This window comes from Nesoenas mayeri, assembly GCF_963082525.1.
Source record: "Nesoenas mayeri genome assembly, chromosome: 10".
Classification (NCBI taxonomy): domain Eukaryota; kingdom Metazoa; phylum Chordata; class Aves; order Columbiformes; family Columbidae; genus Nesoenas; species Nesoenas mayeri.
Genome location: NC_137560.1, coordinates 14,646,727 through 14,665,581, shown reverse-complemented (window position 1 = coordinate 14,665,581; position 18,855 = coordinate 14,646,727). Strand labels below are relative to the sequence as shown.

General features: G+C 43.9%; 1 protein-coding gene across 1 annotated transcript in view; it reads right to left on the bottom strand.

The window, feature by feature from the left end:
- Positions 1–18,855, bottom strand: part of FOXP1 (forkhead box P1) — a 379,050-nt gene that overhangs the window by 160,090 nt on the left and 200,105 nt on the right. The window contains exon 4 of the mRNA XM_080350553.1: positions 325–506. Coding sequence (XP_080206679.1) covers positions 325–495 — 171 coding nt within the window. The 5' untranslated portion in view covers positions 496–506. The remainder of the gene's footprint in view (positions 1–324; positions 507–18,855) is intronic.

Here is an 18,855-nt window from a genome sequence, read left to right as displayed (position 1 = left end):
AGTGACATTTTTTGGAAACCAGTTATTTGTATACAGCGGTTCATCCAATCACTGCCACCAGACTCAACGCATTCAAGCACTGGAAACAAGCCCTGATCTTTGGGTGTTTCCAGGGAATGATTAAAAAAGAGCACTGGAAGACAAGTCCAGTATTTCCCTTTACATTAACAACTGCAATCCCCGACAGACAAAAAAATGCACAGAATGACGTAGGCAAGTCCTAAAAGCATCCTCTGACTCGCAAATACAAAGGGTTTGGGAAGGGAGGTTAAATGTTCCATGCTTTTTCTGTAAGTAGGAAACTTGTAATGTGTCTTACAGTACCTGCTGTTGCTGAAGATGTGCTAAATCTGCAGCCCCAATTTCAACTGAAGGTGTCTCGCCGTTTGATCGCACTTCCCGCAGGCTGCACTCTAGTAAATGGTTGCCACCGCTCGCTCCATTCTGAATGGCTGAACCATTACTTTTTGTCTCAGTCCCAGATTCTTGCATCATGACTCAAAAACCTGAAATAATTTAGGGGAGGGGGGGAAAAAAAAAAGGCAGCTGTTAAAACAGTTGCTGTATATAAGGAGACATGCCCTGTTTTAAATCCTGCCAAAACTGTAAACATTTGTCATTTCCCTTCATACGATTTATCTTTCATTAATGGTTCATGCTACTACTTGATGTTTATTTATCTGTTGGTACAGCTATAATTTTACTAAGTTAGTTCTGTTCTAAATATAGTATTATTTGCTCAACATCTTTTTTCCCTTAGAGAAAAAAAAAATATTTTTGAACGAACACACAGAATCCATAATTAAATTTCTCTAGTTACATCTGGATGCTTTCCTTTCAAACGGATGAGTCATTCTTTGCAATAGATGATGGACAATATCAAAGTCCTGATATGCAGTACGCGAGGGCAAGTAGATGAAGCAAAGCATTCAGGATTTCAGTTTCCATTCACATCATGATATGGCTAAATTAACACCTTTTGTTATTCTGAAGCAATCTAGCTGAGTCTGGGATGTGCTGGACACCATCGGTTTTTGTTCGGGGCAAACTGCTTCAGCTGCTCAGAGAATTAAGTCTTTTTGGCAAATTTCTTGGCTGTGGATTTAGTCTGGCTTTGGACACACTGGCTTTACTGTGAAGAGCCTCCCACGTTATTTGGCTAAACAACACCTTAGTAGGCCCAGCAATTCACAGCCAGCCCTCTCGACTCTTGGTGGACATCTGTCCCCGGGTGCTTCACAACACTGTGCTCACCAACTGTATCTGTGGGTCGCAGGTCCCACACTGAGGATGAGGTTCTTGCTTACCCCAGATCTCCTGGGATTTATGCATCTTTGGGAACCAACTATCAGTATTTGGGCACAAGACCCCCCAAAGCGAGTACGTTTTCAGCTGCGAGCCTCTACCTTTGACATATTTCAATGAGTTCTTTTATAGGTATTTCCACCTGCAAGGCCCCAAGTTCCTGAATTTAAATGTTATTAACCTGCTTTGCTTCCACCAGCCCACCCCTCCCTTCATGCTCCTCCTCTTCCCCTCACCCAGGGGCAGAGGGGTCCGGCAAGCCAAGCTGCTCGACCTGAGCAGTACCTCACTGCCTGAACATCAGCCAAATGCCTCTGTGCAGGGTAGTTCATCCCGAAAGTAAGATGCTTTATATTTAAGGAAGAATCTGTTTGAATTCAGTAGCTACCCCAAATCAAAAGGAAGAAAAAAAATCTCTTCCTTCCATCACATAAGGGAAAATACCAATCAGAAAGGGTGAGAGAAAGCAACGTACTTCAACGGTAAAACACCAGGGGAAAACTCTTTCCCAGGAACTGCACACAAGTGTAATTGGGAGCCCCGGCTGCCCAAGGTGCGGTACCAGCTGGAGATGGCAATTCCTCCTTCCAGCGCCAGCTCCTGGGTGTCCGCTGGCCACAGGTCACACTCAGAGCCAGACCCTGCATGTAGAGGTGAGCTCCAGCCCAACCTACTGACACCAAGTCTCTCATTCCTTTGGCAGCTTCAGATGTTCATAATGATAATCCATATGGCTGATAATCAAAACATCATAACTGAGAAGCAGCTGACTACCGAGGCTTTGTCACCGCCATGCTTCGGCATCAGCACCTCTCACCAACTCACATCTGAGGTGGATGAACCACTCATTAGCTGGATCCTGTTCCTAACATGACGGGATCTATTCGTGCTGATGGCGACCCAGGCACCCAAAAAGTGCTCGAACAGATTCAAATGTTCTGGTCTATGGAAACTTCTTTCAAATCCGTTCTGTGAGATCTTCAAATTATGTAAGGGGACAAAAGGGCCTGGAGGCTCATTATGAAGCTTCTGTCACCTGCCTTGTGAAACCTACAGCTTTCCCAACACCACTAGCAAAGGTTTTGGGTTTTAACATGATCCTGCTCTGACATATACTAAGAACACCATGTTTTTCATTTTTGGAACCGTAAGGAAAGCCCATAAGCATGGTAAGTGTTTACACCTAACACGCGAGGCTGCATTACACACGAGAGAGCGACTGTATGACTCTGGAAGAACAGACAGGAATGAGCCTCCAGACAGCTCAGAAGTTACTCAAATGGTACCCCATGCAAGTTTTATATGCCACACTACTCAAAAGGACACACCTCTTTTAACCAGAGACAAATCAAAAATAATGGATACATGTAATAGTTTTCTGAGTCCATCCAAATTTGGGTCAAGCCTCAACTGGAGAAAATAGAGCATTACATGAATTTACCTCAGCAGAAGATCTGGACAGGAATGACCACCATGGAAGATCAGGTGAGCAGGCTGAACCCAGGAGACCCTTACGGACTGTTGCAATGCACAATGGCAAGTGATGGGTGGCATATCTGCACCACAGACCACACCTGACCAAGGAAGGACATCCCAAAGAACTGGCGGAAAGCGCCTCCAAGCAGATATCATACCCAAACGAGATGCTAAAACCAATGTGCCCAAGCAGTAAAGAAGGACATGCAATTCTCCAACACTTCCGACTCAACAAATTGACTGCAAGTGAGAACTTGTATAAACTACTAAGGACGGTCAGAGACAGCAGCCACCAAAGCTCCCAGATGCTTCTGACAGCAGGAAGAGGAATGTGCACCACTGAGGAGCAGATCTATCACGGCCTGGTCACGATTTGCTGGCTTGCCCTCTGAGCGAAATATCTTCAGGACACAGAAAATAATTCACAACCAAACTGGTCAAGAAATTATTTATTGTCTCTAGGCTGGCAAAATGCTCCTGGAAAGAAACAACAGTAGAGATTGCTACAATTTTTCCAACCTATAGGACTTAGAAAAAGATGGATTATTTATAGTATTTGGTCACAAAAAGATCACTAAGCTCTTGAGAAGCTTTTCCATGACAAACGTCATGCTCCATTTTACCTTTCAAAGTTACCAGCAAAGTTAGCAGCTGGCCCCAGCCTTTCCACCGGCCATATCACCCCTGCAGACCGTGTATCCAGCAGAACTGGCAGCAGCTATCGAGGAAATGGAGGAAATGGAGTTTGTAAAGAGAACATCAAAAAGGGCAAAAGAAAATCGTGATGCTTAGACTCTATAAGCAGAAGTGAAAAACTCTGAGTAAAGTTTGCTTTAAAAACACCCATTCATGGGCAGTCAACTTCAATATAACTTCAACTGGACACCAACACAAAACAAATCCACTTTGCTAAAACACCTCCAATAGAAAAGAAGATTTTCAAGGGAGAAAAGATAAAACTGTTTATTTCTTCACCGTAGTTAAATGTGAGCTGACATAAACAATCACAGTTTGGTTTGATCATTAAGCGTCATGTCATGAAAATCAACCTGCAAGAGCTTTCTGCAAGAATGATTATTATTTGTCTTTTTGAGCACACCTAAATGAGCTGAGGTGATAGTACACTGAGGATGGCTGAGATAATTGTCTCTCCTCAGCACAGAGGAGCAGGCCTTACAGAAGCCTATTAGTGAAGTCTGTCATTCAAAACTGTGAAAGAAAAAAGGAAAGCAAGGTTGACTTTGTGCAACATGATTACGTTCTGCGGGAACTGAACTGCAGCTTCACGTCTAGTGCCACAAACTGTGATTCTGGTCCGAATACAACCCTAAGTAACCAGAATAGTGCTGAAGAAGCTGTTATGCACAAAGATTTATTATAGGAAATACGGTATTCCACAAAAGCTTCCATGACACACAAGATACCATGTTCTGGCTTAAATTTAATGGCAAAAGAGCACGTCCATATCAATTCTGGAAAGGAAAATGTATTTTTACAGATTAAAATAGATGGGTTATTACCAGCATAAGTACCTTTTTTTAAATAAAAATATTATACTATGGTATTTCACGTTAGGAGGGACAGTGAATGACTCTTAATATTATTAAAGGTAACACAAGATGTTTTTCCCCTGTGAACAGACCAAAGCTAAGCCGCAGTATGAACAATTTGTAAAATTTTATCCTGGAATCAAGGAGGACATAATAAAAGAACTGTTCTTATATGACTTCATGTCAGCTTGGTTTATAAATCTCACAACAGTGATCAGTTTCTCAAGATTCCTATCTTAATCTGCACAAAACCTTTTCTAGCTTTGATGCACAGCCAAATACAAAGCCCAAACCATACAGTTTGGCCCATCTCATTAGTTAATATGTTACACTCAAGGTAAGGGGGTAAAATTTCAGTGGTGTAGAATCCAAGCAAGGCACTTTGTCAACAGGAGGACAACAGCTAATCATCCTCCAGATGACTTGGACAGGAGTAAGGGACAGCTAATTTCTTAAGAGCATGTTCAAAATTGAGAAAACATAGGTCATATGTGGTCTTGGGCTGAATCAAAACTATCTTTCTAAGGACTCCGGTATCAGTGTTCTGAACTAAAACTGACAGAACCTGAAGGAATCATAATTTTGAAAATGCTCTGTGCTAATGCATTAAAAAAAAAATAAAAATAAAAGAAGAGGTCCATAGCATCACAAAGACCAGATGCTGCAGATACACATCTCTCAGCTCCACTGGACTATTTAGATGAGCGAGGTTAAGCATGGAGATCAGTAGGCAGGAGGTGGGCACTGAAGTGTGCAATTTCTGCAAGTCTTCTACCAGTATAGTTTCTAAAGACTAAGCAGCATTGTTTAACGCCAGCATGAGGGAGGATTTACTGACTGAAGCACTCGTCAGAATAAGGACCCACTGCAAGTCTGAAAGACTAAGGGACTGATATGCAGATGTATTTAGATGCCTCACCATACACGGAGGCATCTGGCGAGACGTTTTTAAGACTCCTGAATAAGCACCAATCTACATCTTTAAGCAACTCATCACCTTTAAAAAAACTATCCCTGGGGTCTTCTAGGCCTTAAAATCTTTGTTTTAATATGTTTCCAGACCCTGGCTGGACTACACATCCAGAATGCAGCCTGCGTGTTTCAAAGTTACTTCCAAAGCTGACAATTTTATTTTGGCTATTAGTACTTCAAGGTGTTTACAAATATATTTATGCACATGAAGATCATTCGACATTTCTGTCCCCTGGGAACACTGCTAGAGCAAAAATGTTGTCATAACACATCCCTTCTTTGTCACATTTGTGAAAGATTTTAAGCTAACAAAAAGTTCAGTCTTTATTCCAGGGCAGTTAATTAAGGTTGACCAAGTCAGGCAGAAGTAAATTAACTTGGCTGATCAATTATTTATATGAAGCAGAATAAATGTCCTTCTTTAAACTTGGCCCAGCCGTGAAAGGACATGTAAATTAAACAAAACACAGATTTATAGAATATATTTCTACTTTTAAGGACAGAAAAGTTAATGCTAAAATGATTTTTAAGTAAGTGATCAAATGACAAGATCTAGTCCTAAGCTCTCCAGCAGGTATACCATCCATACATGCACAGTTTGTAAGTAAACATTTTACCTATCTGTTGCAAGCAGTTTCCCAAAGCAAGCCCAGGACTAGCTTTAGCGCACTTCTCTTTAGAATTCTTAAAAAACCTCCAAACAATGTTTAGAAGCACTTCATGGCAATGTAACGCCACAAAGGCAGGATTTTGAAAATGAAAGGCGCTCCAGAGCACGGCTGGCAAGGCAAAGGACGAAGCAGGAGCAAAGCTACTTCTTACATCAGTCACCAATGCCTCTAAACCAACCCAGCACAGGTACCAAAGCACCACAGAAGCAGCCTGGCGCTCTGGGCACTGCCTGTTACCAACCAGGACCATGACGGCTTTCCCAGGAGACCACGGCCCAACTCACGGTGGTCCCTGCTAGTCCCAGTACCTTTGGAGCAAGTGCCCTGCAGGGGAAAAGTGCCTTGGGCTCCACATTCCATCACCACTTCTGAATTTTTCCAGGAACATGCTTCGATGGTCCCCAGCTGATGCCAAAACACCCGTCTCCTGCAGCTGACACCCCAGCCCTAGGTCGGTGAGGTGGCCAGCAGCACCATCCCATCATCCATGAGTTCAGTAAAAGGATTCACTGGTGGAAATTAAAAGCCTTGTGTAAGGTAAGGCTTTGATCTACCGTGGGGGAAGGCGTACAGATGTTCAGCTGCTCATTTACTAAATTACACCATGTCACAATTAACTGTGAATCAGCCAGCTTCACATGAGCAGCTCAAGGGCTGCCACCGCGCTTAAGTACAGAAATAACGCTGGGGAGGGGAGTCCAAACTAGCCAGGTGGACCAGATGACTTCTCTCTGTCAGTGCTTGCGGTTAGCACGACTATTAGAAAGAGCCATCCCAACATATGGCATGATTTAACTAAATAAGATCACGCTGAACTTCCCAGCCTTTCTCAACTTACAAACCCCTCCGCTCTCGTCATTGCAGATGGGTGAATACCCGTCATGCTTTCTGAGTTTTCAGTAGCCGTCATTTATCCTGCTGACAGGGTGTATTTTAGGTATAATTATGTACTAACTAACTATAGATCAACTGTCAGTACATTAGGGTACTTTTTGGATAAAACTTCGTGCTTACCCCTTTGAAGGCCACTCGCCTACACAGCACTGGTGGTTGCTGAATTGTGCATGAGTATGAGAAAGGAGAAGGGGATCCAAAGAGCAATTAAGGATGATCTTTAAGAATCAACCAAAATAGCAAGGAATGGAAGCGAGTCGGGCTCCGCTGTCCTGAAAAGTGATGCTGAGTCACGTCTGACAGCAGCGTTTGGCGGAGGAGAGGCAAACCAGGAGCAAGGCAAGGGAGGAACACGTACGGGATGTGTGGAAAGAGGAAACAAAGAGACAGCGATGAGGTGAAATCCTTTGATATTTCCTCAGCTTAAAGAGGTAATTCAATGCATCAAAATGGATCCTTGAAATTTCAAAGGATGAAACTCGCAGAACAAAGATTGTCGAGAGTGCTGTTTTCTAGGATTAGAACAAAAACGTATTGGGATTTGCTATATGATCTTACATTGCTGAGCAAGACTGTATACTTGCTGTTATGCAAGCACCATCTTCCAATAGTGAATTTTCATAATTATAACAGAAAGGCGTAAATTTTCTAATGCATGGCAGTTCAAAAAGTAATCAAGAGAATGAGCCTGAGGGCTATTTTAATGTATGCAAAGCTAGTGACCCACAGTAAATGGGAGGTAGGCTTCAATGAATGCAAAGTAATGCACACATACTAAAGACCTGGTCTGATGAGGGACGGCTAAAATTAACACCCAATTAATTTCCGAATTGACAAACAAATGAAACCCATAAATCTACTTTCTCATTAATTTTCTTGTGGTATAATTTAAAGCAGTAATATGAGGGCAAAAACTGAGCATTATCCATCATAAATATCAAAAAAGATAGCACTGTAACACCATAAATTATGCATATTACCTGTTGTTAAAAATGATTAATGTATTATCAACTTTATCGTGCACTGTATATGTCTAGACGTATCTAAAATCTGAAATTTCATTTAGTGCCTAGGAAATAAAGGCTCCAGAAGGAATGGGATTATCCGCAGCGCATCCTCAGCTTTCCCTCGTGGCCCAGGCGCAGCCCTGGCACTCTCCTCTTGCTGGACTCGTCCCAAGCTGTGGGTCGGAGGAGGCTGAGCGTGTCACAGAAGTGACGTGCTGAGCTTCCCCGGGGAAGGGAAACAAATCCCGCTGCTTTCGGAACATCCTCTGGCTCACACAGGGCTGCTCCCCTCCCCACCCTCCCAACACTGGGGAAGAGCTACCTGATGATGCAGAGCCATGGGGAGGGGAGAGAGGTAAGAAAGGAACAAAGAGGAGGAAAATGTGAAGCTGTGAGTGACAAGCCAGTGCTTTCCTAAAGTGCCTGAGCACATCACCTCGGCCAACAGAAGGACATCGGTTGCCTTACCTCTTCCCTGAGGGTCACATCCGTGAGAAGCGCAAGTTCCAACAACCCCAACCCCTACCAGGGTTCATGTCCACTTGCCACCTTCAAATCTCCAGAATAGCAGCTTCGCCTACTCCTGTCTAGATGCAGTCTGCCACAACTTCTTAATTACTTAACTGTGTACAGCAGCACAACCTCTTTCACTGTTGGCGTGCATGGCTCGCCCTGTCTGGGTTACTTCTTTTCCTGCAGAAGCGTGTATCGTGAGGGCCATGGGAACCTGAAATCATCCGGAGGCAGCCCAGTGAAAGGCTGACGGATGCTCCACAGCAGCTGAAATTTAAGACAGCTGTGGTGAGGAGAAGGGAAGGAGAGTCAGAAGCCTAATCCCACTTGTGCCACACTGACTTATTGTGAAATCACGGTCAAGCAACTTAACTTCTTAAAGAATCAGTCACTGCAGTTACCCCTAAGGAAATCTCTGCTGCGGGTGTTGCTGACCACAAACAGTAAGAACACAGAACAAGCAAATCCACGGAAAATTAACTGAAATAGACATTAAAATTTTGCCATTTGCTCTGGTCAAAAGAGCTAGAGCTGGTCCCCACGAAAAGCTAGTACACCAGAACATACCAACCTGCGACGGGAACAGCTCTCACTCCTTTCCTTGAGGTAAGACCCAAAGCATCAGGCTTTTATTTCCCTGAACGAGCTTTTTGCATCCTCCCCTCATGCTACAGATTTGCACAGAAGTTACTCCCAGTCTCACCTTGGATAAACAAATCCCCTTGGCAAACCCAGCTCTATCTCAATCTATGCCTCTCAGCTTGACAGCTATTAAAATCCATATTCAGCATGAAGCTCATGCCATAGCTGCATAAAAGCTCTAGAGCTGGGCCACTTCCAAGCGACTGGCAAATATGAGGTAATGATTTACATACCATCATCGGCAGAGTGAGGTTCCTTCCCCTCTCTTGGGGAGAGCTGTCTTTCAGCCGTGAGCTTGACAGAAATCATCCTTACCACCCCTGGGATCATCGTTTATTTGGAAGGAAAGGAACGGTGCGCAGCAAGTAAAACCCAAACCAAACAAGAAGCCATACTTCATTGCACCATACAGCTCTGAGATTGCTGCTGTATGGACATGGGCACCATCCCCACGACAGGAAAAGCTCCTCCAGAAGGAGGGACACATAAGGGCAGCACAGGGAGGCCCAAAGCGGCTGCAGAGAGTGGCCTCGGCGCCGCTTTCTTGGGGGAACCCACCTGCTCCCCAGCCCGGGCACAGCAGCGTGGGGCTCCCCGTGGGCTCCGGGCACGCAGGAACAGAAACTGCAGAGCTGCTCTCGCAGCCCAGGGCTTATGTGTTTGTATGCACACTGCTGTGAGCCTGCAACAGAAACTCTTGCAGTCTCCCTCGCAGAAAACAGGAGACTGCTCAACCAAGTAAAAGGCCAAAGTTGCATTTAGTAAATACAGTTTAGTTTACGCTAGGCACGGCAGCACCGCTACAATGAGATGGTATCAAACCTCACAAGATTAAGTGCTGGCTGCAGATGAATTAGACTCCCACCCTCCGTGCATATCTCCATTAAAGTGTTTCTAAAGTCTCTACCAGCCTCCAGAAGTCAAAAACCACCTCAAAGCCAGGTGCAACTCTGCAATGCTTCTGCACAAGACAATTTTCACTTCACTATTTTCACTTAGTCTAATGCAGCAAAAGTTTGATTCATTGCAGCAACACCAGTCAATTAATGACCGGCTGGTCCACTTCCACACTTCAGGTACCTCCCGCTTCCCCTCCAGCCCCGATACTGCTCCGGTAGCCAAAATGAACAGTATGTTTGGACCACTGGTGCGAGCTACTGAATACAATATATCACATTTTTATGCATAGTTTGTTGCTTGCTTTTCCAAGGGATGAAAACGACAATTATTTAATGTTATCCTTCAAAAACTTCTTACAAATGTATATTCAAGATATTTTAACATATTAATTCATATTTAAAGGAACAGACAGCACCTTCATACAAAAAGAGTTAACATTTCTTTCCAAGGTCACTCTAAGAGGGTTTACTTACTCCCTTTGTGTGAGAAGCCCCAACAATTTACTGTTAGTGCTAACAGGTCCTGCCTGGCATTTGAAATCCGAGCCCCATTCAGAAACAATAACAAACAATAATTTTGAAAAACAAAGATGGTGCGAGTTTTTCTTGCTCATTTGCAAAACAACCCAAAAGCAACAACTGCCAGGATGGCTCTCTGTAATTAGGACTCCCAGAAACCAAACAACAAACAGCCAGCATACAGAAATTAGCAGATGTGAATGCAGTTTTCCAGTTATAAAAAGAAGAAAAGCAGCTCTGTCATCTCACTCGCAGGAGGAGGAGTGACAGAGCGCATATTTAAATTTAGTATTTTCTCTCCATTCAAATGGCCCTGCTTCTAAAACAGAGACTTTCCTCAGATCTCCTCAGAAACAAAAGCGAAAGCTTTGCCTTTCCAGCTCCATCGAGGGCACATGCATCAATTAAAATCAGACATAAGAAAAGAGAGAAACCAAAAAGCCCCTACCAAATGCTGACACAGAAAGCAAGGCTGGACTTTTGGGGTGATTACCTGGTTCATAGCCCTATATCTTTGTCCTAGACCTTCTAACTCCTTGTTTGCTCCATGCAGGATTTTCTAGCCATCAGCCGTCTACCGCTGTGCTAGTCGTCTTGCAGGAGTGCTCTCTCCCTTCTGAAAAAAGCAAACAACTGGATAGATATCATTACACTAAGGAAATCTCTTGGAAAAACCAAACAACTTGCTAATCTTTCTAGCCCCTTCACCCAAGTTAAAGATAAGCAAAGCAAACCAAAGTGAGTTTCAGCCACATTCCAGGGACAAGCTCCCCTTTTTCTCCTTTATCAAAATCCCAGCATTTAAAGGTTTTTTTTCCAGACCTTGCAGGATAAACTGCTGCTCACACCCGCAAACAAAGCAATATTTGTTTAATAACTGATTGCTGCCATGGGTACAGTAAACAAGGGGCCCAGCATTTGTGTTTATGAACAAACACATCATCTTGCAAGAGCAATTTAACATTAACCAGGTGGAATAATCAACAGATTTCATAGGTGACACTCGGGGCAGGACTAATGTAAACAGAGCAGGGAGGAGAAAGGGGCCACTCTTAGGGAATCAAGGTTGAGGCAAATGCATTACAGAGTAAACAGCTGGGAAGAACTCAAGACAAACAAATAGTCATTCTTCTGACATTTCGAGAAGCAGAAAGGTTGTACGTTACATACATCAGCTGCTGACCACCATGAAATCAAACCAGTTGGGGACCAGGCCTTCTTGTTTACACAGTGCCATGTTTGCTTATAAACAACAATTTGCTGTTACCAACCTCGCATTACTCATTGCATAAACGAGCAGATCAAGTGAAATCCTGTTAACTCTTCTGTGGATCGAGGGTTTTTTCCTCCCCTTCACCAACAACAACAAACAAAAAGCCTTTGCAGTCTTTCTGTGCAACCTCAAGACAACAGGCAGCTGGGGAAAATACAGAGCTGTGCATCTGTTACCATAAAAAGGGTAAAAAAAAAAAGTAGTTGAAAACACTTGAAAGTGTTTTACAAAACAAGATTTACCGGCCAAACCACTGATGCAAAAGATCTATTTGCATTTTAAAAAAATAAAAAATAAAAATCAGCAACTGAAAAAAAGGTGGGCTGCAAAATTTTCACTTCCCCCCAGAACAAACAAGCAAAATGACAGGTTTCTACACAACCTGATCTGCCCAGTCTGACCACGCACAAGTGTGATTTCACACACGTCCATCCATGCCCACGGCAGCTCCCTGCCCTGTCGCTCTCCGCACGCAGCGACACGCGAGGCTGGCGCAGCAAGGCACAGACCAGCCCGCTTCCTCCTCCTTGCCCTCTCCCATCCTCGACCTTCTCGCTTCTGCCTCCCATCAACATTCCCTGATCCTCTGAAGATCTCCCCAGCTCCTTTTTGTTCACCCAAGGCAGGCCAGGGGTCTTCTGACAACCAAAACGCCTAGTCCGCAGCTGCTCCCCACCCGATGTCCATCTCTTGGCACCAAGGCACTCTGACATCAGTCCTCATGGTTATCCAAACACAAAGTCCCTAGGGTTTGCCTCCTTCCAGAAAACCTTTCCTTTCACATCTGTCATGCCCATAATGCTCAGGAAGTTGACTGTTGCAACACGCCTCCAGTAAAGTTCCTGTAGCTTCTCTATCCTGAACACAGATTTTGGGAAAGATCTGAAGTACACGGCGACCAGATAGATGCTCCTGTTGGCAAAGGGTTAATCCAGGGCTCTGGGTTACATTCCTGCCCTGACACAACCCCCCTGTGTGACCTCCAGAAGTCACTTCATCCCTCTCTTATGTAAAATAAGCATTTTAAGACATTGCACTAGTTGGATGGGGGCAGATGCAGTTGTGGTCTGTACCGCGGGTCCTTTTTTCTCCCAGCTGCACAGTGGCCCCTACCTGGCTCCCCACTGCCTTCTAATCAGCACCAGCACCACCACAGAACACTGAGGGAAAGCATCCCAGCTTCAGATATATGAAGCATCCAAGGTCACAGCTGGCCCTGGCACTAATCTCCCATCCCTTGCCATTTCATCTGCAAACAGGACAGTGGACATTTTTCAACGAGTTTTGGAATATTTGCTACTTTTCTTCACAGCACAATCCTGGACATCCATGGCCGGCCAAGAACCTCCGTTTCCTTTTTTTCAGAAAATATTTAGCCTTTTGTTGTACTAAAAAAAAAAAAAAAAAGGTTCAAACCCATGAAATCAGTACAACCTACTAATAAGACAAGTATTTAAATAAAACCCAAATGCAGCATTGTTCAGGCAACCTCATGCTTTTGAATACATCAAGTTGACAGCATAATAGCGGGCTGGATGAAAGGTGCGACTCGAGGACGGGGTTGGTGTCCACACACCAGGAAAACAGAAGTGCTGCCCCATTTCCTGTGCTTCAGCGGAATATTTCTGATGTCTGGGGCTGCCGAGGACTTAACTCTGAATTAATGATTCCACACAATACCCTCCTTTCTCCCCTCCCGGCAGGACAGCGAGGGCCAGCCTCACCGAACAACTGTGGGCAGGCAGGCACGGGTCACGGGGGATTTAGATATTTCACAGCAGCTTCAAAAATGTAGACACCGCAACCTGAAGGTTTCTGAAAACATCAAGCTCCACATAAAAGTCCTGATATTTCCCTACTCGAGACAACCGCTCTCACCTCAGCCGCGCTCTGCCTGTTCCACGCTCCTTTTCCAGCACGTAAAATCACAGTTTATTCAGTACAAAGTAACTACAGTATGATAAAAACTATAAGCATATCATTCAAATGCTTTATTGGTCAAATAGATGGATGCTTTTATTAGTCCAACCTTTTTTGTAATGGAGTGCCACTGATGACCCAGTGTTAGCCTCATTCCCTGCTATTAATCACACTTCTAAGAGCTCATTTTGCTTTAAAATCTTAAGAAATTGCTATAATTTAAAGACATGGTGTCTACATAATGGGAAATGCTTCACAGATTGTATCATTCCATATAACACAGAATTTTTATGGCAATGCTGACCACGATACCAAGGTATTACAAAACTTGAATAAAATATTTTATGAAGAAAATCTAAATGTAAACTTACTGTTACATCTGTGGTTTGCCACATCCATAATGTTTTAATCACAGCCTTTTGGGAGTTGCAGTTTTCAACTGCATGTGGCTAACGTACATTAACACTACAAAACACTCCCTGAACAAATAGAACAAAACAAAATTAAATGAAAATTAAATAAACTAAAAGAATGGACCACGACGGAAAGACTATTCAAGCTATATTTAAGCAATGTAATGCAAGGGATTTATCCTTCTGTCGGCTGTCTTATCCCTTTCTTTTCTGCACAGGGAAAACAGATTATGTTTACTGTGAAAAACTTTTCTGACAAAGTGGAAGCATCTTACGAATTTACCTACACCGAGAATTAAATTAATATAATGATGGTCTTAACCCATATTATTAAAATGTACTTTGCAAAATGTTTTGACAATGTTGACTGCTGCGGGAAGGAAAACACATTTAAGACAATTTCAGCCAAATGCAAAGGCAGAAGCCTTTCATTTCTCAAATGTAAAGTAAAAAGCATCTTTAAATATCTTCTTATGAAAGAAAATGCAGTGCAATTATGTTATATGGTGAACACAAAAGCATGTTCTTTTCGTCAGTTCTCTAACAAGATATTAGTACCTCCTGGCCTTAGGAATACTAGTGTAAATCACATCATATTCAGGGTGTCTGAATTAATTATAATAGGAGCTGGAGAGAAATGTTAACTTTCCAGGTTGTTGCTAAGGATTAGCCCTTGTTTACAATTCTGTATTTATAGAACAAGAAAAATTTGTCAAATGAAGGGCAAAGAGGAATGCGAGAACACAAATTTAGCTTTGATTTCAAAACAAATCAGATCTTGCAACCATTCCCTGAAAAGAAAACCACAGTTTTTAATGTGAAGATGCAAATGAGACTCAGAATATAAAAATGTTTTATAATTCTGTGCATTCAACACTACTAGATGGTATTTAAAGAATTTATGTTAACATTTCTCATCCTCACACAGCAAGTCCAAGATGCTGCAAACTGCATCTATTTAAAATGGATGGTGTTTCTGTGGGGCACTGGGTAGCTGAGGAGGATGAAGCAGAAGGCAGCAGGAGGTTTGACCCCCAGGCACCAGATTCATAGGGATTCACGGACTACTCCAAAGGGGTGCAAAACAGCATGCCAGGAGGAACAAGCCCCTTGTCTTCACCAGGCTTAACGCTGGCTTCATGGAGCTCTGCATCTCCACCCAAGGAGCAAGCTGGGAATCTCCAAACCACTGGAAAAGACACGCTGGCTTCCCCAAATGCACCAAGTCTGTGACGTGAAGGAGCCACCCTTTCAGAAGGGCGCTCAGGAGCCCAAGAAGGGTCTCTCATGCAAAAGATGGTATTTCTGGAGAGGATATGCAAGGATCTACAGCTCAAGGGTCCCAATGAGCAGAGTGCCAAAGCTCTGCAGGGACTTGCAGGTCTTGGGCACCTTGGCAAAACTGGCCGGGGAAGTTTATACAGCTACCGTCACTATTCTAAGGATAAATGAAGTACTTCGGCCTCCAGCACTTTCGTTTCTTTCCGCAAACAAAGGCACACCCACTACAATTAAGTTGCAAAACCATGTTCATTAGGACTCCTTGTTTTCACACGCTTACAGCCTTCTAAGACCTGCAGTCCCTCTCATGCTCCCATCACTGTGTGCTTGTGTGTGGAAAACTAAGCATGGGCTCTTTCGTGGTTTCAGTTTATGGAGAAGCAAATGGAAAAACGCTTTTTCTCATTAAAAAAAAATGTAACCACCAACTTCTAAGGAGAGTGACTTGCAAAAATGCTGAGCACCCACAACTGAGAGCATCTAACCCCCCTCAAGAATCAGGCCCATAACACAATAACAAAAAAGCACTTAGCTAAGCTTTTGTGGAAATACATGGAGTCTCCTTGCCTTGCCCTGTCCAAGGGCTCTGGCTATCACATTACAGTGAGGCCAGCACCACGCAGAAGAAAAACCGTACGTGTGCCTACGAACATTTGTGTGTAAGCTAATGCACACACACGAACGTACCCAACACACCGGTTTAACATCAGTCAGAACAGAAGAAGTGGAATAGGAGATGGGCTTTCCTCCCCTGTTTCTTTGTGATGATTTCTTTCTCAGGAACAGCTCCAGCCTGGGCCCAGAGCAAGGATCCCATCCCACCGCATTTCCGTGCAGGAGATGCGTATCTTATGCAGACGTTACTCAACAGCCACATGCTCAACAGTGACACACATGGTTCCCAAGCTCCCAAAAATACAGTTGGTCCCCACCACACCGGCCCAATAGATGGGGAAAAAAAAAAGTGTGAATTTTTTCCACCTCAAAATTTCATCCTGTGCCTGAGAAAACTCCCTAAAAAAGCTCTGTCGAAACCAATTTGTTTCTACTCACCAAAAAAAAAAAAGCACATATGCCTACTTTTGAGTCAGGATGCAGGAAGCCAAGCTCTTAATCCTTTTTCTCCATTCACCCATGGCTGAAGAGCAATGCCCATCTCTGAGCCATCGTCAGAGATCGCTGGGAGAGAGAGAGAGACCACAGAAGAGAGGAGCAACTGGACACCAAAGCCTCTCCAGGTTGCCTTGGCCAACACCACCGGGCGATCACGAGCACTCCTGTGGTTGCCCATACCTTTCCTTTGCGCGACGCCAACACAACAGAGAGCCTCACAAAGCAGCACCGTGGTGCTGTGACCTCTCCAAAATAAGCTGTTTGGCCCTGGTCTGGAAGGGTCCGTCATGGCCCAGAGCTGGGCAGAGGTTGCTCCATGCTTGGGAAAATGGCCTTTCTGCTGTTGAATCCCCAGCAGCATGCAGAGCCGTTTACAATCAGCAAAGTGTGTTTAATGTTCGAAATCCGCACCGAAGACAGTATTTGGACATCTCCAGCCACATGCAGGTGCATGGTCACCCAGATGTGCTGGCTCCTGAACACTGTAGAGCTAACATGTGCGGCTTCCTGCTCCAAGGGCTTGTGAAAGAGAAGGATACACTCTATTTACACTCTATTCAAGACAACATTATTCACTGTCAGGATATGCCGTAAGAGGGTAATCTGCACCCTAAACTAGATTGTACAATACCGCAGGCACAGACGGTATGATCTCTTCCTTTGGATTAAAACTGTTTGCACAAGTCAACGCAGAACAAGGAGAGTAACAAAACATACAGTGTATTTTGTTCTACACTGCAGCCACATATTTCAACTGCCTCAGCTGAATTCTTAGAGTAAACACAGCTTTAAAAGAAAATAGCTAGAATAAAGAGCTTCTGGAAAGTTCCTACTGATTATGCATGCAAGAATTCTGCTACTGCTTCCTCCCATCATCTGAAAAATAAACCAAACACCCAACTTCCACAACTATCTACAAAAGTGCTATTTTTCTGAAACATGTTACAATACTATCTGAGGTCTGCAAGTTGTAATGAATGCATCTTGTTTTGTAAAATACACAGAGGAGCTCAATTAAATGAACAACTGCAGAGGAAATAGAGCTGATAAAGGAATTAATGCTCCGTGTGCCAGATCATAACATAACATCTAGGATAACAAAACCATGTCAAACATGCAACCGCTGAAGACTTTAAAAATGAAATAAAAAAGTTAAATCCTAGAATGTTTTAAGCATGTAAAACTAAGATGTGCAAAACTTATTTTATGTAACTGGCAAGGGAGCATGGGCAGCAGCAAAGGGATCTGTTATAGCTGTTGCCTGAAGGTTTATTAAATACAGAGATAGACAGAACTTTTCACAACCAACCACCCGTTCCACTAGTGATCCGCTCCTTTCTCTTTGCCCAACCTGTATTTTTCCAAAGACCAAACTAGCCCCATTCCCCACCTGCCAAGGAACGGCTGAAATGTTTCCACAAGCCCGAGTTTGTATCTCGGTTTCCCTCTTCTTCTCTTCCCCTTGCCGTTCGCCTGCGCCTCGCGGCTGCCCACCCACAGAAGGAGCCGCCAGCCCTGGTGCCGGCACACGCGAACCGGTGGGAGCCCAGATGAGAGCTCAGCCGGAAAGGAGACATCAAGGGTTCTGCAAAACCTCGCACGTCGGCTTTTCTCCTTTCGCAGTTGGCGTGTGAACTTGTAACTCGGAAATTGCAAGTTCCCACCAATTTTTTTGGCAACTTGAACGTAATTTTTAGGAAAACATAGTATGTGGCTTTTGGCACACGGAACTACGCGCTAAGACTTTTCAGACAAAATATGCAAAGGTGATGGTCTCGCAAGCCTTCAAGGGCTTCCTGGATGAAACGCGGGTTTGGAAGACAAGAGTATAGAATTCTGACTCCAACAAGCAGTAATAAGAATCTGTGTGAGAGCAGCTCCACAGACGCTTACTCACAAAATGGGCATAATATGTCCATATGGAACAGCTAAGGTAGTGTGATGTACCCACGGTTATATACCATACACCAAACTGGGCATCTAGAAATATCTAAACCAGTCCTTCTCATATGCTTTTGACTTAAAAGGCAAGACTATATAGGCACTTTTTTGCAGCCTTGAACATCAGTATACTCGGGGGAGAAGAGGGAGGAAAATACTTTAAATTACAGAGATGCTAATCTCCCACTTTTGATGTGTCCAACTATTAATCAAGTTGCTTCGGCAAAACATCTGGCCTGAGCTACGGGCCTTGCAAGCAGCGTGAGAAGCCCTCGGTCAGGCCACAGCTTCATGGTGTCAACGCAACAAACACTCGTGCTTCCCCTGCTCCTCCACCATGGACCACGTGTGGGCTGCACGCACCTTTGTATCTCCTTGCCATTGGCGAAGGTTACCAGTACCCCTTCCTCCTCTTAAAGATGTGGATTTAGCACAGAATTGATTTCTTCCCTTTGTACTTTTGGTA